Genomic DNA, 26,795 nt, shown 5'->3' on the forward strand with positions numbered 1-26,795 from the left:
CAAAATTTCCCCCCAAAACTGCATCAAATTCCCTCCAATTACCAGCAAAATCCTCTCAAAATTCCACCGAATTCCTCCTCAAAATTCCCTCAAATCCCCCCAAAATTCCCTCCAATCCCCCCAAAATCCCCTCAAATTCCCCCAAAATCTCCCCAAAAAATTCCCCAAACCCCCCAAAATTCCCTCAAATCCACTCCAAATTCCACCAAATTCATCCTCAAAATTCTCTCAAAATTCCATTAAATTCCCCCAAAATTCCCTCAAATTCCCCCCCCCCCCCACTGCCCCCCCTCCCAAATTTCACAAATTGGTAATTTGGAATCAATCACAGAATCATCGATCGATCCAGGAATGAGCAATCGAGTGCTTAATCAACAATCCATCGATTTGGGGTTTTGGGGGGGGGTTTGAGGGATTTTGGGAGATTTGTGGAGGGATTCTGGGGGATTTTGGGGGATTTATTGGGATATTTGAGGGCAGTTTTAGGGGGATTTTGGTGTTTTTTGGGGTGATTTTGGGCTGGATTTGGGCTGACTTTGGGCTATTTTGGTCTGGTTTTCAGGGTATTTTGGGCAGTTTTTGGGTATTTTGGGTGATTTCAGGCTGGTTTTGAAGGGATTTGGTGGGATTTGGGGGCATTTTGGGCTGGTTTTTGGGTAATTTTGGGTGATTTTTGGTTGGATTTGGGCTGACTTTGGGCTATTTTGGGTGATTTCGGGCTGTTTTTTGGGGTATTTTAGGCCATTTTGGGGTATTTTTGGGCAGGTTTTTGGTGTATTTTGGCTATTTTGGAGTATTTCGGGCAGGTTTTTGGGTCATTTGGGGTTATTTTGGGGCTATTCAGGGTGATTTGGGGGCTATTTTGGGGTATTTTGAGGTTTTTTTGGGGGGATGAATTTGGGGTCTCACCTGGGGGGCGTTCCCAGCGCTCTTCTGGCCCCAGCACCTGTAGGGGGCTGGGTGGGGGGAAGGTCCCAAAAAATTCCTCGTCCTCCACGAGGGTCCCGTCCTTGGCCACCACCAGGGACAGGGACAGGGGCAGCCCCAGCACCGAGCTCACCTGCACCCGAAATTTGGGGGATTCTGGGGAGGAGTTTGGGGGATTTTGGGGGGATTTGGAGGGAGATTTGGGGAATTTGGGAAGGAATTTTGAGGTTTTAGGGGAAATTTGGGAGATTTTGGGGGGCATTTAGGAGATTTTGGGGGAAAATTGGGGAAACTTGGGGGAATTTTGAGAGGATTTTTTTGAATTTTGAGGGGATTTGGGGGAATTTTGAGTCTATCTGGGGGGAATTTAGGGAGATTTGGGGGGGGAATTTTGAGGGGATTTGGGGGAATTTTGAGTCTGTCTGGGGGGAATTTAGGGAGATTTGGGGGGGAATTTTGAGTCTATCTGGGGGGAATTTAGGGAGATTTGGGGAGGAATTTTGAGTCTATCTGGGGGGAATTTAGGGAGATTTTGGGGGGGAATTTTGAGGGGATTTTTTGGAATTTTGAGGGGATTTGGAGGAATATGAGGGGATTTGAACCAGAACCTTTTTGAGGGCAAAACTTGATGTTCGGACGGAGCACCAAAAAAAAAAAAAAAAAAAAAAAAAAAATTACCCGTACTAAAAGTCGAGGAGTCGGGGTGTTGTTCAACATTGTGCCTTCTGTGTTACTCCAAGTGCAGCAGAGGAGCGCTCTTTCCCCCCTCGGTGCCCCGCTCGCTGTTACCCTCATTATTCCCTCCCCTCAGGCCGGAGGCCCGCGCGCCGTCTCCATAGCGACGGGGCCGTAAAGCGCGGCCGCGCGTGTGTCGCACCTCTGCCGTCCGTGCGGCGCGGCGCGGCGCGGCCCAGCCGGCCGGGGACTCGCGGCCATGGAAATGCCGCTGCCGCCCGAGGGTGAGGGGCGATCGGGGGGCTCGGGGGGAAACAGGGGGGAGAACCGCGGCAACGGGAAGGGAGCGGGAACAGAGGGGGGCTGACGGCGCTGCCTTCCCACAGACCAGGAGCTGCGGAATGTCATCGACAAGCTGGCGCAGTTTGTGGCGCGGAACGGGCCCGAGTTCGAGAAGATGACGATGGAGAAGCAGAAGGAGAACCCCAAATTCTCCTTCCTCTTCGGGGGCGACTTCTATGGCTACTACAAGTACAAGCTGGCCCTGGAGCAGCAGCAGCGTGAGTGGGGCCTGCGGCTCGGGCAGGGCCCGCTCGGGGCTCTCTCCCTCCCCCGGCCTCGGGGGCTCGGGGTCGGCCGGCGGAGACACTTTTGTCTCTTCTGGCTTCGCCCTGCTCCGCCGGGACCGGCTTGCAGCCTCTTCCTGCGCTCTGGGTTCCAGGTAGCTGGCCGAGAGCTGCCCACGGCTCCTCGCGGCCCCGGCTGTGGGGTTTTGAGGCGGGCAGGGGGAGCTGCAGGGTCGGGCAGCGTGGTGGGCCCCTGGAGAGCCGGAACTCGGCTTGTCCTCGAATAGTCCCTCTCGAAGTGCACAGGGAGTTCCCGACTCTCCTCTTTTGCACCATCCGCCCGTGATTTTGCATTAACCGTAGAATCATAGATTATGCTGAGTTGGAAGGCACCAGTCAGGATCATCGAGTCCAACTCCTGGGACACCCCAAGAATCCCACCAGCTGTCTGAGAGCATTGTCCAAGCAGCTTTGGAGACCCCTCTGATTCCCTCAGAGAGGGTCTATTTGGAACCAGTTCCATTTGCACCGGTGGGCTGGTGGTAGCAGGTTACTCTGGGAGGTTTACTTTCAAAGTTTACTCTGTCTGATAGTGTTGTGCAAGCAAAGCCAAGACATCGAGGCTTCCGCACAGATCCAGCCCCTGCCACAGCCATCGCTGCCACCGTCTGCACCCATCCCAGCCCCTCAGGGCACCCCATCTGTGGAGGAACTCATCCAGCAGAGTCAGTGGAACCTGCAGCAGCAGGAGCAGCATCTCCTTGCTATGAGACAGGTTGGTTTAAGATGAGCACTCACCTGGTGTATCCTGGCCTGTCAGTGGCTGTAGGAATTAGGAGTGGAGGGGGAGAGGACGGTTTGCTGCTGGACAGTGGTGGAGGTGAGGAGAAGGGATGTTGCTTTCCTCTCTTTTGGTGTGTGGCAAATGCCAATGTTACCCTAGAATGGATGTATCTGATGTGTAGGTTGTGCTGGCAGGATCGATCTTTGATTAAAACCTTTTATTTAATCTTCCAAAAACCTTGTTAGTTTTACAGTGGAATAAATTGTCACCACCTTAACCTTGGTTAAATGCTGCAGATTGCTGGGAACTGCAAGGTGTACCAGTTAGTAGTGTTCCGACTTAGATGTGATTACTGTTGGAAAGGAACAGTGTGCTATCAACTAGCTGATTTTTGCAGGAGATGTTTAGTTGTTAGAGCTGCTGAAAACCAAACCGAAGAGCTCCTTGTGCCTTGGTTATGTTCCTTACATTTCAGAGTTTCTTGCAATTATCTTTTATTACGTGACAAATTTTAGAAGTAAATTTGACTTTTGAAAAATGTGAGGAGTCTTTTCAGAAGTAAAGAATTTAAACATTTTCATGAGGTCACAAAGATTTTGTTTGTTGAAATAACTACTTATGTCCAAGAGCATAAGGATACAGCAGCTTCATTCTTGAAAAGACTGTTTGCTATAATGTAATTCTTTCTCTCTTTTTTTTTTTTGCTTCTATTTTTTTTTTTGGCTTTTTTATCAGGAACAAGTCACATCAGCAGTAGCCCTTGCAGTTGAGCAACAAATGCAAAAAGTTTTGGAGGAAACCCAGTTAGATATGAACGAATTTGACAACTTGTTGCAGCCAATAATTGACACTTGCACGAAAGATGCAATCTCAGTAAGTGGTCTGAATCTGCACAGGGATTTGGTGGTGCTGTGGGTTTGTCTGAATTTTGAGATTCTCTGTACATTAACAACAGCCTTAACTCTGTGTTGTGTGGCAGGTAAGATGAAAGCTGTTACCTGAAAACATCACTTCCTGCAGTTATTTCAGAGCTATAGGAAGCCTATATTGTGGGAACATGTTAGACTGACTTAAAAATATTTAAAATTTGCTTTTCTAAGGCTGGCAAGAACTGGATGTTTAGTAATGCCAAGTCTCCTGCACACTGTGAGTTGATGGCTGGACATCTGCGGAACCGGATCACGGCAGAAGGAGCTCACTTTGAGCTGCGGCTGCACCTCATCTACTTAATCAATGATGTTCTGCATCACTGGTAAGAATTCTCTTAGGGGTTGCAGTTTGCTTTTTTGATTAATTTGATTAAGTTTCTCTCCTAGATACAGAGTTGGTTGACAGTGGTTTGACCAGTCACTTCATATTTTTAACATATTAGTTATTTTTAGCAGCTGTCCTCAGATGTCCACAGCTTTGATCTAGTGCTTTAATAATCAAATTTAGGTAAAACCATTTTACCTACTTTGTGCATTTTTCCTCCTATCAAGATTTTACAATAAACTCATTAGGGAAAGAACTCTATTTTGTGATTCCACTACTTCTAGTGTAGCAGAAGTGGAGATGAATTGAACATTCCAGTGCACTTAGTATTATAGTGAAAAAGATAACTCTTCCTGTTCCTTTCTTGAAGCCAGCGGAAGCAAGCACGAGATCTTCTGGCTGCTTTACAGAAGGTGGTTGTGCCCATTTATTGTACCAGTTTTCTAGCAGTGGAGGAGGATAAGCAACAGAAAATTGCCAGAGTGAGTATCTGGTTTTGGTTTAACTGTGATTTTTGCTTTGTTAGGTTGGTGCTATGTAAATTCACAAATAGGCAGGTGCAAGAAGATCACTGAGATCTTTCTGGTCTGATTGTCTTCATAAAGTGTATTACGGGAGGTGCTCTAGTTCACATTTAAAATAGAACTTTAAAGAACCTAGGCTTTATTTAAGAGTTGTCATGAAGATGAATGCATCTGAATCTTTACTGGTTCAAAAATAAATACAGAAATCCTAGGTCTTATGAAAAGCTGATGGCACAAAAATGCTGTGCCTCGGTATTTCTTTGATTGTTCATAATTTTTAAAATCACTTTCACTCTTATTCATGCAGCTCCTTCAGTTATGGGAGAAAAATGGGTACTTTGATGAGTCCATTATTCAGCAGTTACAAAGCCCAGCTCTTGGACTTGGCCAGTACCAGGTTAGCCACAAAAATGCCAGTTTTCTTTCTTTATGCAACTATTTTGACAATTATTTTCCTTTTCAAAGGATAATGTTAATTTCTGTTCCCCCTCTCCTCCCTTGAAGTTGCTAACAAGGGACTACAAAAAATAATTTAAAATATAACCTTATTATTTCAAACATTCAATAATCCAGCTGCTGATATGGTCCTGTACATATTTGACAGTGTCTTGTATTAGCAAGGAGTGCTTGGTCTAAAGGAAACAAGCAAACATGGCTTTAAACTGGATACATTGGATATAAAAATTGTTGTGGCAGCAGGAACTTTTCCTTTTTATTATTAATAATGAATGCTATTGATTTGAGCTGTACTGGAAAGACAGTACTAAAGATAGTGGGTTCCAGGCTGCAGAGAATATTTTGGAAATCTCAACAAAGCTCAGTAATGGGTGTTTCTGCCAGCATTATCCTGAGTCCTTATGCGTTTTTTGGGAGAGAGGGTGAAGGGCAATACAGGGAATTCTGAACAAGAAAGGAAGGGTAGGTATTATAAGTGCAGTGTTCACTTGTTCTCCTTCTTATCAGGCAAATTTGATCACTGAATATGCAACGGTTGTACAGCCTGTGCAAGTGGCTTTCCAACAGCAGATCCAGAACCTGAAAACTCAACACGAGGAGTTTGTGAGCAGCTTAACACAGCAGCAGCAGCAGCAGCAACAGATCCAAATACCCCCACTAGAGAATGAGGTGAAATCAACACCTCCACCTCAAGCCCCCACAGCAGCCCCAGCCTCAGCTCCACCGTCTGTTCCAGTCACACAAGCAGGTACTGAGCTGACCTCGGACCTGTGCAAAAATCAGTGGGTGACAATGTTAGGACTTTTTTTTTTTTTTTTTTTTCCCTTTTTTAATAATGAGACACAATGCACTTGTGGTTTGGTTCAGGCAAGAGCTTGAATCTGTTCAGATTCTTGCAGCAGGTGCAGGCTGGTGCTTGAGGATAAAAAGAACCAAAGAGATGAGTGGTAAATGGATCAGAAATCCTGTCTCCCAGTAATTAGATTTCTGTGGAAGAATTCATCTCGTGCCTGGTGTGCTGATGTTTTATGTAACTGCACATGGCTTGGGTGCTCACAATACTCTCTGAATTGTTCCAGATGATGGTAAATCCCAGCTGCCTCTGGCTAGTTCTGCAGAGTATGATACAACTGGCTCTGGAGTGCAGGATCCTGCCTCAGGTGGACCACGTGGGCCTGGATCTCACGATCAGATTCCCCCGAATAAACCACCTTGGTTTGACCAACCTCACCCTGTTGCACCGTGGGGTCAACAACAGGTAAGAAACAGTTCTGAAAACAGATGTGGAGGTTCAGAATGGCTGTCTTGGTTGTTGAGGTTGGGAATGACCATCTTGGTTGTGGAAGTGAAGTGAAAAGCTGTGAAAGTTAGAAATCCAGATTTCAATGCCAAGCTTTGTCCTTCTGAGCACAGTTAAAGGAAAAATGTTAATTACATTTCAGTTTGTCAACCATCACGCTATTCCTATGAACAAGAGCTGTTTGGTTCAGTAACAGCTTGATCTTTTCCCATCTTTTTTCTGCAGCTGCAGTCATTCAGACTCATATTGTAAATGTTTTTTCACCTGTGCACGTTGCCTATGGGCTGTATTTCCATAAGGAGGTATGTTACTGTGTTCTTTATTCTTGTAACCTAATGACCAGACCTGTGTACTTCACCTCCAGGGACCACCTCATTGTCCCCCCTGGAATAACAACCATGAAGGAATGTGGAACGAACAGAGAGATCAAGGCTGGAACAATCAGCGAGAGACACCTTGGAACAACCAACCTGATCCTTCCTGGAACAACCAGTTTGAAGCACCGTGGAACAACCAGCATGAGCAGCCTCCATGGGGTGGGGGTCAGAGGGAACCTCCATTTCGAATGCAGCGGCCACCTCACTTCAGAGGCCCATTTCCTCCACATCAGCAACATCCCCAATTCAACCAGCCCCCGCATCCGCATAATTTCAACCGCTTTCCACCTCGCTTCATGCAGGATGATTTTCCACCTCGCCATCCCTTTGAAAGGCCTCCTTATCCTCATCGTTTTGATTACCCCCAGGGGGATTTTCCTCAAGGTAAAGTGTGTACCAGGCCAGGTTTTCTTACGTTGTAATGCTGATTGCCATTACAAAATTATTTAGTGATTTGGGGGGACAGTTCATCCCTGGTGGACTGTTGCGATTTTCCTAAGAAATGTTTAGTTTGGGAGTTTGGGAAGCTACAGCTAAGAACTTGGTAGGAAACAGGTGCAGAATTGGATACTTCATTGCTTTTTGAGTCTGCCCTACTGAATAAGAAATTGCAGTCCAAATTCAAGTCAGCATCTCTACAGGCACCTCTTTTGCAAACTGCTTCACTTTAAAAGTAGTAAGTTCAAAAGTGAGAAGTGGCGTTTTCTGGTAAATGTAATCACCTGCACATCAGCCTGTAAGTGCAGACTGATGAGAGCTGTGCCCTGTTTAGATGAAAGAAGTTGAGGAAGGCTGAAAGGATTTGTTCCTGTGCATACACTCATTCGTTTCTTTTTATTTTGACTGCCAAGCTCTCTTGTTTTCTGCCTTTATTGTTGTGTGGCTTGGTGGTATGTGGTGAAATGATCCCTACCTCCAGTTCTTCCTCCTCGTTGAGTCTGTTCTCCTTGGAACATGGGAATGTGTGGGAGTGTAACCAGGTGCTGCTTGCCTGGCCTGCAGCTGTGGGGAAGTCTGCTATAGGTCTGCTCAGAGGTAGTTTCCATTTCACCTACAGGAGTTTCTGTTACTCTGGAATGATCCTTGTCAGTGTACAGACCAAAGATCACCCTGGTTCTGTGTGACAGGTCATGTAGAAGATATATTATGTTTTCTGTGTACTGGTTGCTACATTAATCCTAAAAGTTTCTCAATTGTCCAAGTCCAAAAATGGTTGAAAACCAATGGATTTGAGTTTATATATTTAAGATTGTTTAACTTCTGTAGTAGAGATTGTCCCTTTTTTTTTCCCCCTTGGGTTTTATTGTTTGAGTGGGGTTTTTTTAAGAATTGTGGTAGTGAGTAGGGAGAAAGGGAGAACTCCCTCTTGTCTGAGGGAGTTTAGGTTTAAGTTCAAAATGAGATTCTTGGTTTTGGATTTTAGTGATTTAAAATATCTATTGTTTCATGCAAAGTTGCTGGAGGAAGGGATCAACTAAACCAGATGGTTAAAATTAGGAAAGCAGTGGAGCAATACAGACTGCTCGAGTTCTGATGACAATGAGTACCAGCTCAAGATTGGGAAGTGGCTGTCATGGCTTTTCATGGAAAAACTGTTAATCCTGTTGCAAATGATGTTGATTTTCAGTCTTGCATTTTTTTCTGTAGAGTGCAGTGAATTCAGCAGGGTCTCCTGGTGTTCATGGCATTTGCTGTGGCCAGGGAGGTAGAGGCACTGCAGGGTATTTGTGAGTGTGGACTTGTAGCCAGCCTCTGGTCCTTCAGGTCTGGTGCTTAGCTGGATCTGCCAAGATCGAGTTTTAGGATAAATGCAGTAATTGAAGTACATCTCTGATTGCCTTCTTTTCTTGATAGCTAAATAAACCATTTTAACCCTCTCACTCTGCAGAAATTGGACCTCCTCATCATCATCCTGGTCACAGATTGCCTCATCCTGGAATCAGTGAGCATCCTCCCTGGGGAGGGCCACAGCACCCTGATTTTGGGCCTCCCCCACATGGATTTAATGGGCAGCCTCCTCACATGCGGCGCCAAGGGCCCCCTCACATGAACCATGATGATCCCAGTCTGGTGCCAAATGTTCCCTACTTTGATCTTCCTGCCGGACTGATGGCTCCACTTGTCAAAGTAAGTGGTTGCTATGGGATTGACTGGTGGGATTCAAAGATCCAAAACCTGTTGTTGTTATTAGGGACAGTTCAACATGGATGTGTGTAATTTCAAATCCTTCCGTCCCACAACTAGCTGTGTAGGATATAAGAGCAGGAGTAGTTGGGGGGACTAGGTAGTGAAAATGGTGATCATTTTTATGTGTTGTGTGCTAGAGGAAGCTGGTTGAACTCACAGAAAGACTAATTTATACTTGCAAGTCTGACCCCTGTTTGTAGGAAATTAAAATCCCCAGTGATTTCCAGATGGCCAGAGAGACCTCGTAAGTCTGATGGGGCCACTGTACTAGTTCTTCAGAACTAGTCAGAATTCTCATGATGATGTTTTAAAGTATCAGTGTTATATATACAAAAAAGGATAGAGAACAGGAAACATGCCTGTGTCAGCATCTTCAGGGATATTTACATATGTGTATTCTGTTTTTGAGATGAACAAATAAACCTCTTCCATCTCTGTGTTATACACCAGTTTGTGCCAGGCTTCCATCCAGATGCATTAGCACAAAGATGAATGGTATCTGCATTTTATCTACCTGGTGACCCACTTAATGCTGCAACCTGTGCAATGCAGGTTTTTCTCAGAGAACTCACAATAGTGATAGCACGAGGAAGCATCAGGTCATCTGCGGAATCCTTACTTCCAGATCATTTTTTAACCAATATTGAAATTTGAGGTCTCTACACAGCTAAATCTGTATTTAACTCTTCAGGCAGCCACCCCATGACACAAATGTAATTTGTTTTGTTTTTGGCAGCTTGAAGATCATGAGTATAAACCTTTAGATCCTAAAGATATACGTCTTCCACCTCCAATGCCCCCCAGTGAGAGACTCCTGGCTGCGGTCGAGGCATTTTATAGTCCACCATCTCATGACAGGCCTAGAAACAGGTAATAGTAGGTGTAGCCAATAAAATGGTAAGGAAAATGCCCTAAGAAGGTGTCTCAAACCACAAAGTGCCTCCCTCTCTTTTGTCTGTGTCTTGGTTTTCCTAATGCTCTTGTTGTACTGCAACTGCACTTGCTCTTTGATCTTATACTGAGAGTTGTGAGACAGTTTTGCCCAGACCCTTTGTTCTGTACAAAATCTAGTGAAAATCCTTAAGGTCGCCACTGAAGTGGAACATACACATGTGGGTTCTGTGTGGTTGATTTGTTGCAGTGAAGGATGGGAGCAGAATGGACTGTATGAATTCTTCAGAGCTAAAATGAGAGCAAGGCGGAGGAAAGGTCAAGAGAAGAGAAATAGGTGAGAGTTCCTGTGCGCCACCTTCTGCTGTGTGCTGTTCATCTGGAAGGTGTTTGGGCTAAATGCAGAGGGAAAGTCTGTTCGGCAACTTGCTGATGAAAAATTGAGTTTCAGTGTGCTGGAATTTCTGTCTAATCTGCAGAAAATGGAACCAGCACAAGTTGCCCAGAGCAGCTGTGGCTGCCCCATCCCTGGAAGTGCCCAAGGCCAGGTTGAACGGGGCTTGGAGCAACCTGGTCTTCAGGAAGGTGTCCCTGCCCAATGGCAGGAGTTGGAACCGGATGATCTTTAAGGTCCCTTCCAACTCGGACCATTTTGTGATTCTGTGAAACAGTTTTTCACACTGAAGCTTTCACTTCCACTGCAGAAGTAGTGCTTGCATGTAATTTGAATTTGATCAGGAGTACATGTGTGTTTCTGGTCCTTCTCCATGGAATCTCACTGGAGTTTCTCTGCTCATCTGTGCAGCGGGCCTTCTCGGTCTCGCAGTCGGTCTAAAAGCCGAGGTCGTTCATCTTCCCGGTCTCATTCACGATCTTCAAAATCATCTGGCTCCTACTCGAGATCACGCTCTCGCTCTTGCTCTCGATCGCGATCCTATTCTCGCTCACAGTCCAGGTAGGGCACAGGGGGGCTAAACCTTGGGAACTGGGAGAACTCAAGGCTGATCTGAGGAACCGCTCTGGTAACCTGTGTGCTCTCCCTTTCAGAAGCCGGAGCAGGTCCCGCTCCTCTCACAGCCGATCGCGGTCTCGGTCGCGGTCTCGGTCCAAATCCTACTCCCCAGGAAGGCGGCGCCGTTCCCGCTCTCGCAGCCCCACTCCTCCGTAAGCTTTGGTTTGGTCCTGTGTCTCCTTTTACCTGGGCTGTTTGAACAGGGTGCCTGCAGGGACACTGCCTCGTTACCAGGGGATAATAAGCATTTCAACAAAGAGCAGAAAAGATGATGGACAGCAGATTTAGAAACAATTTATCTGCTCTATGTGCTTGTAGAGAGAATATTCCTCTATTGTGGTGGCTTCTTATTTTAACAAAACTGCGTGCAGCTGTGAAGTCTGTGTACGCCTTCCTTGGGAGCAGGAGTAATTCCCTCGAGTGCTCCATTGGGAAGAACACAGTATTTGATTTCCCTTGTGCTGCGAAGCAGGTGATGTGTTTCTGACACCTCAGTGACTGCATAATCTAATGGCTTTAATAAAGAATAGCTTAGTAGAGTGGATGGAATTGTGTTGGATGTTTATGCTTAACAGAAAGAACTGTTTGTGCTCTATGTCAGAGTAGTATCACTGGTTCCTAATTTGTTCTTCTTATTTTCTTAGTTCTTCTGCTGGTTTGGGCTCCAGTTCTGGGCCTCCTATACCAGAATCGAGACTTGGAGAAGAAAATAAAGGCCATCAAATGCTAGTGAAAATGGGTAAGATGCTGTTACAGAATCTTACAGATGCCAGGAAAGAAAATTAGACACCCAAGTCTTAGAATTAATTAATGCACATTCATAGGGAATTATTCCTTGGCATTCCAAGGTCAGCATAAGGTTATTCAGAGATGTAAGTTTATGGAGCAGTGATAGTTGCCTTTCTGGGAAAGATACAGAAGACAGGGATGTGAGTTTGGCATCAGATAGAATTGACACTACCCCAGGTATTTCATCTCCCTGCAGTGCAGGTCAGCAGGGTTGACTGGACAGATTGGGCTTGTGCTGCCTTTGTTCTTATCCTCCTAACAATTCTTAGGGACACTGCTGCTGTCAGCTCCTAGAATCTCTGCATATTAATGCTTGTGAAATAAATGGGATAGTTCATGTGTTATTTCAGGTTGTCTGTTGCCATCCTGCTTTATCAAACTGATGCTGTCTTTGGTTGTTTCCAAAATGTCCGTGTTTGTGTTCATGATTCTGGTAATAACAGTGAAAGGATTGCAATGTTGTGTCCTTGCTGCAGGATGGAGTGGATCAGGTGGATTGGGAGCCAAGGAACAAGGAATCCAGGATCCAATTAAAGGAGGTGATATCCGAGACAAATGGGATCAGTACAAAGGAGTGGGAGTTGCGTTGGATGACCCTTATGAAAACTACAGAAGAAATAAAAGTTACTCATTTATCGCACGCATGAAGGCCAGGGATGAATGTAAGTGAATGTTTCTCAGCAATTTAGAAACCTCTTGAGAGCGATTTTTGTAAACCCAAATCAAAATATCTTAATTTTTTCTAGTGTAATTGATACAGTAAAAAAAACAGGTAAGTGGACATGAACTCTGATTAAGCCAGCAGGTCTTTTTAGCATTTTTAACATTGTGTTGTGTTCTAATTTCTGAAATGTTAACGAGTGTGTTCTGTGTAAGTCACTTTCTGGCTGCAATACTGAGCCACCTGCATCTTTCACAAAGTTAGTGGAGGGAGAGCTGTGCCACACAAGGGACAGCTGCCACAGCAGGGAGGTCCTTGTGGTTGGAATCAAGTTAGACCACACTTACTGTTTACCCCTGCCCTATTCAGAGTTTCCTACCATTAGTACCACGCTCTGCCAGAGCCAGAACTGATAATAAATTCCCTGTAGTGGAGGAAGGGTTCAGAAAAAGTGGAGACATTTATAAGAGGTGAAGACAATTACCCAAATGGATTTTTGCAGAGAGTCTGTGATACGTTGAACGTTGGCGCTTGCCAACAGCTTTTTAAAAGGAAAAAGCTGGCATGCTCAATGAAGTGTCACTTCTGCCTCTAGATCTGTGCAATCAAGTGGGTTCAAGTAAAGCTCATAAGGAAAAATTCCTTATTAACAGAACCCTCTTTCCATGAAACATTTCAGACAGGTTAGGTAACTGCAAAATGTGTAAGAACTCTTTTCCCTATTGTTTCAGTGAAGCGTGAAACACAAGACCCTCCACCACTCGAATAAGACTCTCTGAAGAAAGATGTCTTGCATCTTCTGTAAAACATTAAACTTGTAGAAATCTGAAATAAAATCTGGAGGAAGTGACATGAAGTACTTTTAGAACTATGGTGAAAAATGGAAAGCTATGACATGTACTTCAACACTTGTCAATTAGTGCTTTAAAAGGCCAGTTGTTACTATGACATGTCTAGCAAGTTTAAAAATTGCCATTTATCTTGCAAAACTTTCTAATTAGTTCCCCATTTTATAGTAGAATTAAACCCCATTCAAGCTGCTCCTCATTCATTCCTGTGAAATACAGACATTATCTGATGTGGTTGTATGTTCTCTAGTTCCATAATGTATGTTTATTTCTCTCAAAAGGTTAATTCTATTTGAAGTGGAGGGGTGCTGCCTTGGGATCAAGTCAGACTGATGCTGAGCAGTGTATCCTAATGTCTAAATGGGGAATGAAGCATCTAGTTCCAGTGCAGGTGACCTCTGAGCACTGTGCAAGCTTTTAGAACCTTCCACCCACCTCCAGGCCCCGCCCAGCAGCTGCTGCAGCCGCCTCTCGGGGCAGGACACGAGGGTCAGTTCTCTGGTAGGATGGGCGATGCTTTGTAATGGAACACAGTCTTTGAGCTCTTTTATATTTTTGTACATACCCTTTAATAAAAGCTAACTAGTTCAATAGAATAGAATCCATTTTCTCTGCTCTACACGTTTCTATCAAGGAGATGTTCTTGGAACCTTGCTGTAATCTAAATGAAAAAATAAACAAACCTTTTTTAACTGTTTCCAGAGACCACCAGCTAGAGCTGTTAGGCCCTTATGCTGACTGCACTTCCACTCCCCAGGTCTGCATGGCAGTTCCCTTTTCCAGTTGTTTGTTTGTAGAGCAAAAACCTTCTTAAAACCATTCAGTTAATATGGTGGAAGATCAGTTTGTTCTAGATCTACTGTAGTTGTTGAACTGTACCCATCTGTGAATCAGCATACAACACTTGTATGTTACCAACTTGTGAATGTTGTTGTTTTGCCTTCCTTTTTTTTTTAATAAAAAGGCAGCTGAGATTTCAGAGTGAGTGGATTACCTGTACCTTGACTATAAGCCTTCCTTGTTTTGAATTATCTTAATAATCACACTCAAGCGTGTGTTTGGATTTGTTGTAATCTGACAAGGCTGATTATACAGAAATGTTGCTTGGATAATAGCACTGAAGCCAGGATATGGTAATTTCCTGCTGTGGTCATATTTCTCAGGGGCTGTAGTACAGACTTTCACTTCTACCACCATCATAGATGGGATCACAGATGTCACAATTCACTGCACAAATATGTACACCATGACTACTTTACACAGAAATGTTACCTTGACATCTCTTTCACTGACATAGTCTGGCTGAAGGTTCCTGTGTATCCCTGTACTGTGTACATGAGTAAAACATTCAGGTATAGAAAAGTAAATTATATATAATTAGCAACTTATACTAACTAATTTATAATAACATTGCAGTTTGTACGAATCCTTCCAAAATGGTTGAAAACCTTATCTGTGCAACTTGGAAAAGTTTCTTGTTTCAGCCTTAGAGCTGTAAATATAAGTGTCACTTAAAGCTCAGTAACTGTCCAAGCAGTTATTTCTCCTGGGCTTTCCGAATTTCTTCAAGTGCTTGCTCAATTGTTAGAGGTGGGGATTTGTGATTCTTGATGTACTGAAAAAAACAAAACAAACAAACAAAAAAACCCAAAAACTAGTGTCTGTATATATAGATCATTATTTATTAAATAGTAGAACACAACTAATCTTCATGTCATGATACCTGCACATTTCTGTACTAGCAACAGAAAGTGACCCTTCTGTTGAAGCATCTGAATGATCCCTGCTCATTTGAGGACAGCTAAATGCTACAGCAGAAACCTTAATCTTTAAAAACTATGGCCTCCAGCAGGACTTCAGTCTTTTTTTTTTCCTTTTAAACTCATTAATTAATCATAGGCAAAGAAACTGGGTTTGCTGCAAATACTGCAAGCATTTGGAAAGGAATATACTCTGAATCTCTGGTTTGTCATAAATACCTCTTTAGCCTCTTCCAGGGTATGGTAGTGGAACTTCTCATGCTCTAATGACTCCACGAGGGATGTGTGAAGGCGGTGAACATTCTGGACGAACTGCTGGGTCAGCATCACGTGCTGCTTGCACATGGCATGTAAAACGAGAACCGAGGGGCTGTACGCAGTCAGGGCTGCAAGAAAGGGACAGGATGTACTGGGGCAAGGCACAGCCAGCAGCAAAGGCTGAACAAACCAAGCTGGGCTTAGGTGCAGAAAATAGAGTCAAAAAAAAAAAAAAAAGAAATGTGTTTTCAGTACCTTCCACTGCATCCATGCTGATGACGTGACTGGCAATCGGCACTGGATCAGAGTAGCTAGTTCCAACAGGTGGGGCGAGCACTGCAGAGGGGTTTGCTGTGCATAGGAGAGCATCAGAATTACTGGGTGAGGAGGGGGGAAAGGTTTAGTGCTACTGCTTGGTTCTTCAGCAGTTTCTTGGGAGAGCAACTACCCTAAAACCACTGTACAGCCTAACAGGAGAATTCCGTCAGCCAAAAAAAGACGTTGACATAGTTAAACCACTTCCACAGTTTCTTTACTCTCAGGCTCACAACACTGTTGCAGAAAGCACCTTTTCTAACCCCAGGCAGAGTAAAAATAAAGACTTCTGTACTCAATGCTGCTGTTTTCAGGGACACTGAAGTTTCTACTTTCTCCTCAAGCGTGGCAAGGAATGGTGGCTCTTAGCACTTTCTCCTTTAAGTAAAGAGATGTAGGCAGGGAGCTACCCCTCAGGATATCAAAGCTTGTATCTGATCCAGTCCTGGGGCCATAATGCTTTCCCAAAAGAAAAGTAGAACGCAAAAGAACTATGAATGAGCAATCACTTTAATAATCCTACAATGCTATTATTTATGACAGTAAAGATGTCAGATTATTGAATTTCATTTGAGAGTACTACTTGTGCTATTGTGAGCTCTATTGCTAACACTTGCTTATCCATCCTTAGGTCCTGTGGGGTTATTTTTAACCAAAAAACATTTGTTATTATGATATTCAATCCCTGTCTCTTCTGTAGACAAAGAGATTAAAGTGTTGGGCTTTAGACAATTTTTTATTTAGCACCAGTGAGGGGAAGATGGCACTGAAGTGAAGAAGTCTATCACGGCCGATGGGGCATATGTAAAAGTGTAAAACTTTGAGGGCAGTAACTGCTGAACTCACCCTTTGCCCAGCAGTAGGTGAACGGAGGCTCTGCTGTCTGAACCGCGGTTTCTGTGACGGTCACTTGGTGCCCTGGGCTGTGCTCCTCTCGGGTGACCAACAGGGATGAGCCTGAACACAGGTGTCCTCCAGAGCAGCTCTCAGCATGTCTCTCTACACATTCCCTGTCTGCTGTAGACTGAGAGCTTTCAAAGTCTTCAGAATATTCTGAATTAACAGTTCTCTCATTCTGATCAAGATAATCCTGTTTGTGTGGCGGGAAATCTGAGGAAACTCCACTTAAATATTCAGAGATTTCAGCTTCAGAGACACATTTTTCAACATCCTCTTCAGAAGAATTACTCACACTAGTTACTGCAGTCTGGTCCTCTTCCACCAGTAATGTATCTTTTTTCACATATTTGTTTGATTCTTGAGTAAACTGGATGTCTTTTCCCTGTAAAAATATTTATTTTAGAACCCCCACACTCCAGCAAACAAAGGCAGACTGGAAATATGTGCTAGTGGGGAATTTCTACTTACTTTATGCTTTAATTCTGCTGCCTTACTGGTAGTATCTGGTGCCAAATCATCAAGGCTCATGACGTTCAGTCTGAAGCCTGCAAACGAATGACACCTATGCATGAGAATTTACATTAAAATTACAGTACACTTTCCCGTGAGTGAGAAAGGTAGGGGAAAAAGAATTAGTTCTACCTTCCTAGTTTAGCACTAAAAAGTAACAGCAATCAGTCACTGATTGTAACTTTGTAGAAACTCCTAAAATTTCCTCCTTTGAGCTGCTGACATTCCTGAAGTTCCACAGATTTTTGCTGCCCCTCATTTCCAGCTGTTCTTAATCTGACCCATTAGTATCTTGTGCCACTGATACATGAAAACTACTCTAAATGACCTATTTGTTCTGATATAATGTCACCCAGGGCAGCATCACTAATCTGAACCCATTAAGGCAAAAGCTAAGAAAAATACAAACCTATTACACTAGAAAAAAAAAAGAACAGCTCAAGATAATTACTTTGATCGGGCCTTGCTTTATATAAAATTTCACCAGTGAATCCTTTCAAAGTGATTATTTGCCTATGTTTATTAAAGAGAATTTATTAAATTATCAGTACAATTCATACTGAGTATTTTAGGAAACTTACATTTCAAGCTGCTGCTGGTTGAATTTTCTGCATCAGTCCCTTCAGAAAATAATTCATCTAATGACTTTATTTCACTTCTGTCACTCTCAAGGGATTCTTGGATTTGCTTGGTGTAGCCTGCTTTAGGCAGACCAATCTCTACAGTGTTGTCTTTCATGGAAGATGATAGCAATTGAGATCTCATGGTATGTCCTGACAGATTTCTGCTGGCAGGTGAAGATGCTGGTGAATTAACTCTACCAAACACACTTTTCTCTGAGTCTTTGTTGTGAAAAGAAGATGCTTTACATAACTCTGCTGGTGAAGCTTCCTTATGAGGTGGAGGAGCCCTTCCTGATGGAACTGGAATTTTGCTCTTTTTGAAGAACATGAAAAAGAGTTTTATGTTACTCCTTTGTTATGTGTAGATTGCTAAAGGGAGAACAAAGCATTGTGGGTAAAATAAGAGCAATTTTAAGATGTTAACGTGTGAACCTGAATCCTATCACAAGCAAGACACAAATGCAAATTTAAAATTTAGTTGCTAGTGTTATCTAAACAAAAAGCAATCAATCAATTAAAACAATTATATAAAAGCATTAATAAAAACACAAAGTCCAGCAAATTTGTATTTACCTTTCTACCCCACTGAGCATCACTTACCAGAACCTTCTGATTCCCTTTTCCACTTGAAAACTCCAGAGAGCTCTCCATCAATTCTCTCATTTCCTCTTCATCGCTATCCAGATCAAGCTGTTGTTTAATGGTAGCATTCCTTCTAGGGCTTTGGATGCTTTCTTCCTCATAACAGGCATCCCCGCGGGTCCCATTCCCACTGGTGGTACCATAATTCTTCCAGTACTTCTTGCCCCTGGCACCACCTTCATGCCCAGAGGCAGATGTGGTGCACTCCTCAGCCAAAGGCCTCAGGCCAGAGTCAGTGTTCTGCAATTCCAGGTGCTTTTTTTGACACATGATTTTGCTTTCTAGTTGTGCCACTTTATTCAGGACTGAGCTCAACCGCGTGTGGGAGGCCCTGCCCAAAGTGCTCTGGGCTCCATGGCTGCTCCCTGCCCACACGGTGCTTCCCGGCATCCGGCCCCGCAGGCTCCCACGAGCGTTTCCATCACACACCTTCAGGAACCTGCCGCGATGGGATGGAGTTCTTCCAACGTTTTCCGGCTCTGTGTCCATCACCGTGAGGTCACCACGGGGGCCGGTCCTGCGGGGTACATGGCTGTGGCCCTGCCAAGAATCACAGAGTCACTGACCTAAGGAAAGACCCGACATCATCGAGTCCAATCTGATTCCCCATATCGCTAACCACACCAAAGCACTGAGTGCCACATCCAGTCTTTCTTTAAACATCTCCAGGGATGGTGTCTCCCCAGGGATGGTGACTCCACGGGCAGCCCCTTCCAATGTCTGACCACCCTTTCTGTGAAGAAATTCTTTCTGATGTCCAACCTAAACCTCCCCTGGCACAGCTTAAGCCTGTTCTCTCGTACTGTCGCTGGTTCCCTGAGAGCAGAGCTGGTCACTACCTGGCTGCACTCAGTTCTGTCAGGAAGCTGTAGGAAGGGGGATGTACAGATCCCTCCCCACACAGGACACAAACACCGGCTCGGGCCGAGGCTGCCTAACTACATACTGAGATAGGGCGCCGGTGCCTCACCTGACCTCGGCCCGCGGGTGCCCGAGAGACCGCGGCCATCCGGGACGGGACGAGACAGAGCTGAACGGGGCAGGACGGATGGGGCAGGACAGGGTCGGAGAAGACGCCGCCAGGTCCGCCCGCCCAGAGGCGGCGGAGGCTTCTCTGGGCCGGGCTAGAGTGGGCGGCACGCGGCCCTGTCCTGGATTCCGCGACTCCCTAATATCCCGCCCATTCATTGGCTCGTCGCGAGCGCCTCAGCGCCGCCAGCCAATCCCAAGCAGGTTTACAGCCGCCGCACAGAGCGCCTCGACTGCAAGCCCCAGCGTGCACCGGAGTCGAGAAGTGCGGTTGTTTTACGAACCCGCCGTTCGCTAATTATTGGAGCGAGTTGTTGAGCGGGATTTGCGTTAAGACCCCTCGCTGAAACAGCACATTGTAGCCTCTTACCTGCCCTTTGTACTTGTGTGTCATTTCCGGGGATTTAGTGAAACTTGTACTTCGTGTGTCGCAGTGAAATTTGGCATTGGGTATCCAACATCGTTATATAGTGTTGTAATACAATTATATAGTTATTAAACTTATGCCAGGGATCGTTTTTATTTTTGCCTAGTTTTTTTTGTTTTTCTGAGTTAGTTTTCTAGTATTTTCTAGTGTTATTCTGCTGTAAGGCAGTTCCTAACACTTGAGTTTAAGGTTCTTAAAAACTTTGCCTTGCTGTCTCTGAAACTCTGTCTGACAGACACATACAGCTATATACTCCGATTATATCTTTTGATTATATTTACAGTTCAATCTTATGAAATAAAAATTGGTAACAAAATGCATCTGGCAGGCCACAAGATGATTTAGATTGTTTACCACTGAGGAAAATTAATAATCAGAGAAGCCCACAGATTGGGGTGATTGAATCTGAAGTTATGATCTAAATGACATCAAACCTGAGGTAATTTGCTTTCCTTATTCTGTATTAGTAGATTACTTAATTTCTTTTTAATATAGTTGAACTGGGCACTGTTCACTTTTGTTTTCTTATTTTTCCTCATGATTGAGATGAACCTGAACCCTTGGTGGAAGTAGTGCTGAGGACCTGAATTTTGGGATGAATTATAATAATAATAATTCAGAATAGTATTATACTGTGGTCAAAACTCCTCTATACATTTTATAAATAATTTCCTACTCCTAGCTAAGGGAACACCTTGGGCCATTTTCTTTGCCTGACTGTATTCTGAACATGTAGTTCATCCGAGGGGGAATGGAAACCAAATGAGATGGGTAGTCTGAGGACTCTTAAGAAAACAGACTTCCTGGGGTTTTTTTCTGTTTTCCTTCCAAAGTGAAAGCTGGCACAATTTTTTACAATTTCTCCATAACAGATGCTGAGGTTTATGCAAAAGACTTTGGAGATGGAACATGGGAAGAAATGCAGTGAACACGAAATCCTCATGGGTGATTTCATTCTTCGTTTCCACATTTTAAAAATTCCCTGTCTAATCTGATTAAGAAGCTATTGGTGCATAAAAATGAAATTGGAATCCCATGGTCCTAAAAATGAAATGCATGTAAAGCAGGCTGAGGAATAGCAGGAGAGAGAAAGCACTATGGAGGGAAAATACTTGGAGCAATAGTTTAAGAAACAAAACAGAGAGCAAAGAAGACTCTGGAAGGGACAGAGTAGTGGGGAATGATATTGAGATGGAAGAGTTTTAATTGTTATTTGGAAGAAGTTCACATTTTTTCCACTCACATCACATAAGGATTGTGGTGTTAACAGCTTGTGGAAATCTGCTCCAATGGAGTCCTTTTAATACCGGCTTTTTTGATGCAACATTAGGTTTTGTAACTACTTGCAGTTTTTTAAATAAAAAATACTGTGTTGCAGTTAAATTCTCTATAGAAAAAGTTACAGGTTATTTATTAACTGTATCTTAACACTGCTATAGTTGATAATACATTATCAATTATGTATTTCAATGTATTATTGAAACCACATGTGATAAAGCATGAGGCTTTGTAACTATTCTACACTTTAATGTTTTAATATTAAATGTAAAATTAGTGCTCATTTTTATTGAAGGAATATTGCACTTTTATGTTCCAATAAAGACTTCAGCATGTCAAATGGGCAAAGAATGCTTTGCAACATATTTGGAACCAAGGAGGAGATAAGCTTTGCTTAACTCTTGTAGCCATTGTGCATCTGTCAGAATTTCTGATCTTACCGAGTCAATGCTTATCTCCTGCTGGACCATTCCAGCTCTGTTGTGGGACTGACAGCAGTCTGTCCATTCACAAATCTGATCTTGTAAGTCTAAAATTTTTAATTCGGACAGATTTTTTTCCTTTCACAGTTCTGAAATAGACATACAAAGTGCCTGCATGCCATCTTTTATTTATTTATTTATTAATGCAATGAGGGAAATTAATTGGAAGCAATGAATGACGTGCCTGACTTTATGTCTGACCTGCCTTGTACCTCAATCTTGTAACTTTTCCAGTCATTTCATTCAATCCTTTCCAAGTCCTTCCGCTTTCCTGCGCTTCCTTCTTCCCCCAAGAACTAATGCTACAAATTTAGAAAGAAATTAAGGCAGACTTCAGAGCCCAGGGCTCTTCATTTACCTCTGGACACTGCTGAGAGGATTTTGTGTGGTGAGGAGAAAGGAAGTGGGGGAATCCCTGGAAGCCCCGACAGCGGCTGTGACACTTTGTAGTCTGTTGACTGACTGAGGTCAAATTTTTCTGCTTTTGCCTGTCCAAGAGCTGTAAAGCAATTAAGTGACAGTCTGGGATAAAGAACTTTTAAAGTTCTTAAATATGACAGTTGCCCTGCACCTTTTTTTTTTTCCTAAACGAGTTCTTGTTGATTTAACTTCTATGTGATCACAGCGATCCAGCCTCAGTCAGGCTGCTGTTCAGGATTTATACTCTGCAGTCAGGGACTTGTTAACTTTGGTGTATTTGATGCTGATAAATTGATCCAAGACCAGAAGAAGCTCCACTGGGGATGAAGGACCTTCACTGGATGGAAGGCTGCTTTGACAAGGTTTAGAGTTACAAAGTTGATCAAGGACTGGAGCGTCTCTCTGCCGAGGAAAAGCTGAGGGAGCTGGGTCTGTTCAGCCTTGAGAGGAGGCGCTGAGAGAAGACCTCACCCTGCCCGTCCGTGTCTGCACGGAGGGGCCACAGCATGGACCAGGCTCTGCTCCGTGGGGCCCAGCAATGGAACAAGAGGCAGCAGGCAAAAAACTGATGCCCAAGAAGTTGCACCTGAATATGAGGAAGAACTTCTTTACTGTGCAGTGACCGAGCACTGGAACAGATTGCAATCCCTCACTGGAGATGTTCCAGCACTGTGTGGACACAATCCTGTGCCGTGTGCTCTGGGGTGGCCCTGCTGGAGCAGGGACGTGGGACCTGGTGGCCCGCTGTGGTCCATTCGCTCGTTTTGGGATTATGTGACTGCCCAGGGAGGTGGTGGTGTAGTCCCCATTCTTGGAGGTTTAAGGAGCGACGGGACCTGGCATTCAGTGCTCTGATGCGGTTGACAAGGTGGTGAACGGTCAAAGGGTGGACTCAATGATCTAAGAGGTCTCTTCCGTTCTAAACAATTCAGTGACTCTGGGGAGCGCTGCAGGCAGCAGGAACTGCCGTCGAGGAGCGCCTGCCGGGCCCCGATAAAGCCACGGCCACTCGCCGCCCGGTCTCGGGCACCTCCTCAACCGCCGCCGCCTCCTCGGTCCCGCCCGGCCCGGCCCGGCCCGGCCCGGCCGTGCCACCGCCTCCCGCCCCTCGCTCCGCCCCGGCCGCGGCCCGACCCAGCGGGAGGAAGATGGCGGCGCTCATCCCCCTCAGCCAGCAGGTACCGGGCTGTGTGGGGACGCGCGGCCCTCCGAGCCGGCGGCCGGGCGGGCGCGGGGAGCGGCAGCGGGCGCTGCCCCGCAGTAGGGTGCAGCCGGGCCGGGACTGGCGCTGAGGACAGGCCCCGTGCTGGGAGGGGCTCGGCCCGCGGGGAATGAGGGTCGGGGCGCGGCGGGGAGCGGGACCCGGACGAGGTGAGGGCGGCCAGCGGCCCCCGCCGTACCCCGGGGCCGGGGCGGGCGCTGCTGCAGAGCCACAGGCTGCGCTGGCGCCCTCCCCTCATGGAGGCCCTGGAGCTGCCTCCCTGGGGAGGGGCTGAGGGTCTCCTGGAGCTTCCCCACCCTGAGCCGTCGGGATTACCGTGGGCCGGGGGTTCGAAGGCAAGGAGTGGTGCTCCGCACGTCATCCCGTTTTCCTGTTCGTACCGGCGGGTCGGTGCCGCCTGGAGCTGCGGAGCTATTGTGACAGGGTGTCGTGACTGTGTGGGGTGTTGAGGAGATGAGCGGGGACACCGGGAAGGGGCTGAGGGATGAGCGGCGTGTCAGGAGGAGGATGAGCTTCTTCAGGACAGGGGACAGGGCACGTATCCCTGACCCTTAGGAGAGGCTGTTTCCAGCTCTGGTTGAATGCTTGGAAAGCCTGGGTTGATTTCTGTTCTTTCAAGTTTTTTTGATTGATTTCTCACCCAGATATTTCAAGCCTAAGCAGTGTGATCGCTGTTCATTATTTTCGATAGCCCTGTGAAAAGAGTCAGTTTACTTCTTTGCTTTAAAGCAAAAGAAAAGCAACACCACCCCCCTACATTTAATATCGTGAAATTGAAACTATTTTCTATGCTGTGCCTAGGCCAGTCAGGCATTCCAAATGACTCCTGTTAGTAATTCATGTTATTTAAATATATCAATTTCCTTTTAATAATTATCTTTGAGTTAAAATGCTCTAAAAATTTATCTCCCAGTGAAATTAGATAACTGGCTGTGTGTCTTGCTAAGAACATGTACTGCTGTTTAGCTTCTATTTAACAGGAGTCCTCGTTAACATAGATTTGATTAAGTGAACATATTCACTTAACATCTGAAGACATCCATGTGCACACAAACTTAGCAGAAATTTTCAGGTGATTAATGTGGTGCAGAATATGTAAGTCAAACTCTGGATGTGAAAGAGTTTGTACCTGTGAATCTTCTACAGTACATTGGCAAAAATCAAATAATTATAAAATATTTACTTTAGAAATAGAGTTTCTATGTTGTTTAAATTCTGGTTGCTCTTTGAGAGACAGGCTTCAATGGTATTCCTCTTGATGGAAAATGTTATGTTTAAGGGAATAAAGGACCACATTCTTGAAACATATTTTTATAGTATTTTCCAACTAATAGTGCAAGCATTGTAATTCTAAAACTTGTTTTCCTGTATTGAACTGTCAAGAGTAATCCAGCTGTAATCGGGACAGCAAACAGAATTTCCTTTAAAGTAATAAACTTCCTCTTTTAATAGCCTCAGTTTTGTGATTAGTAAGGAGATGTTTGTTAATTAGAGTAAATGCCAGAAACAGAATTAGGAGTGTGCATATGCTATAATGTTGTGGCATGTCCACTCAGAAAGATATAAAATAAGACTATTGATACCAATGTATTAAGAGCTGCAAACAGCATGGGTAATTCAAGCAGCTTAAAATATTTGATCATATTTTATCATTAATCATTTATCATAATAATAATTTTATTTAAAATAACTGATGTGATCCAGAGCTCTTTGTGACCCTGAGATGACCTCAGGAAAAAGAAGTGGCTGTATGAATTGTTCTGGTGGCAGGCACTTACTCCTGCCTTTTTCCCAGACCTGCACTATGGGGCTTGGAGCAGTATCTGTGCATGTGCACTGTGTACCTCAAACACGGTGTGCAGATCTGCTCTGGGCGTGCAGGCACAAGGTTTGAGCTTATGAACAGGAAATCAACTTGGAGATTAAACAACGAGGCACTAGGGCTCCAAAGGGTCTGTTTGGAAGATGGTTTAAAGCCTTGGTCAGAGGTGATGTTTTGGGGAGCATAGAGCAGGCATGTAAACCACGGGATGGATAAACTGTTAGTCAAACGGAACCTCTCGAACAGGTTGTGCTTTGACATCATCAACTGTACACTCTTCAAAATCTTTGTCTCTGCTGGCGTTGACAGTCTTGGGTTGGTCTTTCATCAGCAGATGTCACCAAATTACAGAATCCCCTTGAATGATGGTGATGTCATCACATATGGTGACGGGTAGACAGAGAGCTGTGCTATTTTTATCACTTGGACCCATTTTGTCTGGTCTGCTTCATCACAGAGGTGTAGTCATTTAGGTAAATTGGTCAGAGAGACTGAATCTTTGTAAAATTCTGCAAGTAGAGAATTGATCCTGAAGTGCTTTCCAGCGGCGCTTGGGTGAATAATTTGCTGTAGAAGACATTTCACAGCACTGAAGCACATCACCCTGGCTTCCTGCCACCTCTGCCAGGTAAGTCAGCTCCAAGTATTGGCTGGCAGTATCAAATGAGGGTGACAGGAATGTCTGGTGATGGGATGAGATCACTCGGTCCTGCTGCTGGAGCCGTTTGTTCTGTATCTTGGTACAAAACCAGTCTCTGCATGCTCTAGGTCACTCACTGCATCAGTTAGAGGAGCTTGTAGTTGGTGGTTGACTCTCTTGTCTGAGCTTTCTGATAAACAAGAGCTGCATAGTTTGGTGATAATTGGCTGAAAACATGCTGGGTTTTATTGAGAGTGGAACAGGCTGTTTCTTGCTTCCACCTTTTCTCTGAATTATGTGTTTCCTGCTTGGACAGGAACACAATGCTTATATGTGCTGATCGTTTACATGCCAGCACAAAGAATAGTCAAATCTTTAAGTTATGTTTGCAGCATTGTCTGAAATCCTGTCCACCATCAGGAAGAGTGAGAGCTTCCAGCGGATGCTGATGCTGGAAAACGTGGTAGTTTATTTTGTTGATGAATATAACTAAAGTACATTTAAGACAGTTAGGAAACTGCTCTGCAAATGCAGGATTTTTCTATTCAAATAGACCTGCAATCTTCAGAGGGTCAGTGATTGCTCACGCTTGGTTCAGAGAACTTGGTTATTATGGATAGCTCCTTAAATGAAGATTTAGCACATTTATTGTAAACTCACAAGAAGGTTCTCTTGGTGTAAAATAAAATTTTCATGTTCTTGATTGGTCTTTTCTTTCATCATGTTCCTGCCTTCCTTCCTCTCAGAGTAGGCAGAACATCTGGAAATCTGTGAGGATGGCAAGGAATAAGGTGACATTTGGGAGGGGATATAGCAGTGATGGGACTTAGTGGGAAGTACTCCTTTTCAGGTGTCTGACTGCTGTCATGGAGGTGGTGAATGGTTGTGCCAAGCAGGTTTTGTGACATATCTTCATTTCGCTCATTAAACTCTTTATTGGGTTGTTTTGTTGCTTTCTTTTTAAGGCCTCTGAGTGGTCTAAGGACTGACCTGTTTTTGACTGGATTGGTTTTGCTGCTGGCATTGAGGCTGAGGAGAACAGTGTGGAGGGATAACCTTCACAGGGCTAGAACTCACATGGAACTGTAGGAGGCGAGTGAGAAGATAGGTTTTGGAGCTTCAGCATCTTTTGGCATTCAGTTCCCATCTGCTTGGAACGTCAGCAAGAAGGATTGGGATCTGCTTGTTTAGTACACTGAAAAGACAAGGCTTCCCT

The 26,795-nt window shown here is 44.6% G+C and overlaps 3 protein-coding genes across 14 annotated transcripts in view; 2 read left to right on the forward strand and 1 right to left on the reverse strand.

Annotated features, from left to right (window-relative positions):
- The first annotated feature begins 1,718 nt into the window (after positions 1-1,718).
- On the forward strand, positions 1,719-14,230 carry CHERP (calcium homeostasis endoplasmic reticulum protein). Of its 4 annotated transcripts, none has more exons than XM_062510269.1 (18): positions 1,719-1,886; positions 1,989-2,162; positions 2,762-2,943; positions 3,688-3,825; positions 4,053-4,204; positions 4,577-4,688; positions 5,038-5,127; positions 5,694-5,934; positions 6,266-6,444; positions 6,851-7,247; positions 8,752-8,990; positions 9,787-9,920; positions 10,192-10,278; positions 10,747-10,896; positions 10,989-11,105; positions 11,598-11,692; positions 12,219-12,404; positions 13,135-14,230. In XM_062510269.1, exons 1-18 carry the CDS (start codon positions 1,862-1,864, stop codon positions 13,170-13,172), a joined length of 2,736 nt encoding a protein of 911 aa, XP_062366253.1. In that variant the 5' UTR covers positions 1,719-1,861; the 3' UTR covers positions 13,173-14,230. The 4 variants fall into 4 exon arrangements, with proteins under 4 accessions (XP_062366253.1, XP_062366257.1, XP_062366254.1 ...); XM_062510271.1 differs by having other exon boundaries at positions 1,721-1,886; positions 13,533-14,230; XM_062510273.1 differs by lacking the exon at positions 5,038-5,127.
- A 132-nt stretch (positions 14,231-14,362) lies between these two features.
- On the reverse strand, positions 14,363-19,358 carry C28H19orf44 (chromosome 28 C19orf44 homolog). 2 transcript variants are annotated; one of them, XM_062510309.1, is made up of 7 exons: positions 19,230-19,358; positions 18,218-18,799; positions 17,576-17,930; positions 16,953-17,029; positions 16,431-16,866; positions 15,525-15,620; positions 14,363-15,397 (listed from the first exon to the last, which is right to left on the reverse strand). In XM_062510309.1, the coding sequence occupies exons 1-7, from the start codon at positions 19,266-19,268 to the stop codon at positions 15,141-15,143; spliced, it is 1,842 nt and encodes a 613-aa protein (XP_062366293.1). In that variant the 5' UTR covers positions 19,269-19,358; the 3' UTR covers positions 14,363-15,140. The 2 variants fall into 2 exon arrangements, with proteins under 2 accessions (XP_062366293.1, XP_062366294.1); XM_062510310.1 differs by having other exon boundaries at positions 14,363-14,866; positions 15,231-15,620.
- A 3,654-nt stretch (positions 19,359-23,012) lies between these two features.
- The window catches only part of EPS15L1 (epidermal growth factor receptor pathway substrate 15 like 1), a 46,416-nt gene continuing 42,633 nt past the window's right edge, over positions 23,013-26,795 (forward strand). For 7 of the 8 annotated variants that reach the window (XM_062510265.1, XM_062510261.1, XM_062510262.1 and 4 more), the window contains exon 1: positions 23,029-23,073. In XM_062510265.1, the coding sequence (XP_062366249.1) occupies positions 23,044-23,073 (30 nt within the window). In that variant the 5' untranslated portion in view covers positions 23,029-23,043. Of the gene's footprint in view, positions 23,074-26,795 lie in introns of all 8 variants that reach the window. The other variant, XM_062510260.1, reaches the window with a different exon arrangement.

The sequence above is a fragment of the Cinclus cinclus genome, chromosome 28 (genome assembly GCF_963662255.1).
Source record: "Cinclus cinclus chromosome 28, bCinCin1.1, whole genome shotgun sequence".
In the NCBI taxonomy this organism is placed as follows: Eukaryota; Metazoa; Chordata; class Aves; order Passeriformes; family Cinclidae; genus Cinclus; species Cinclus cinclus.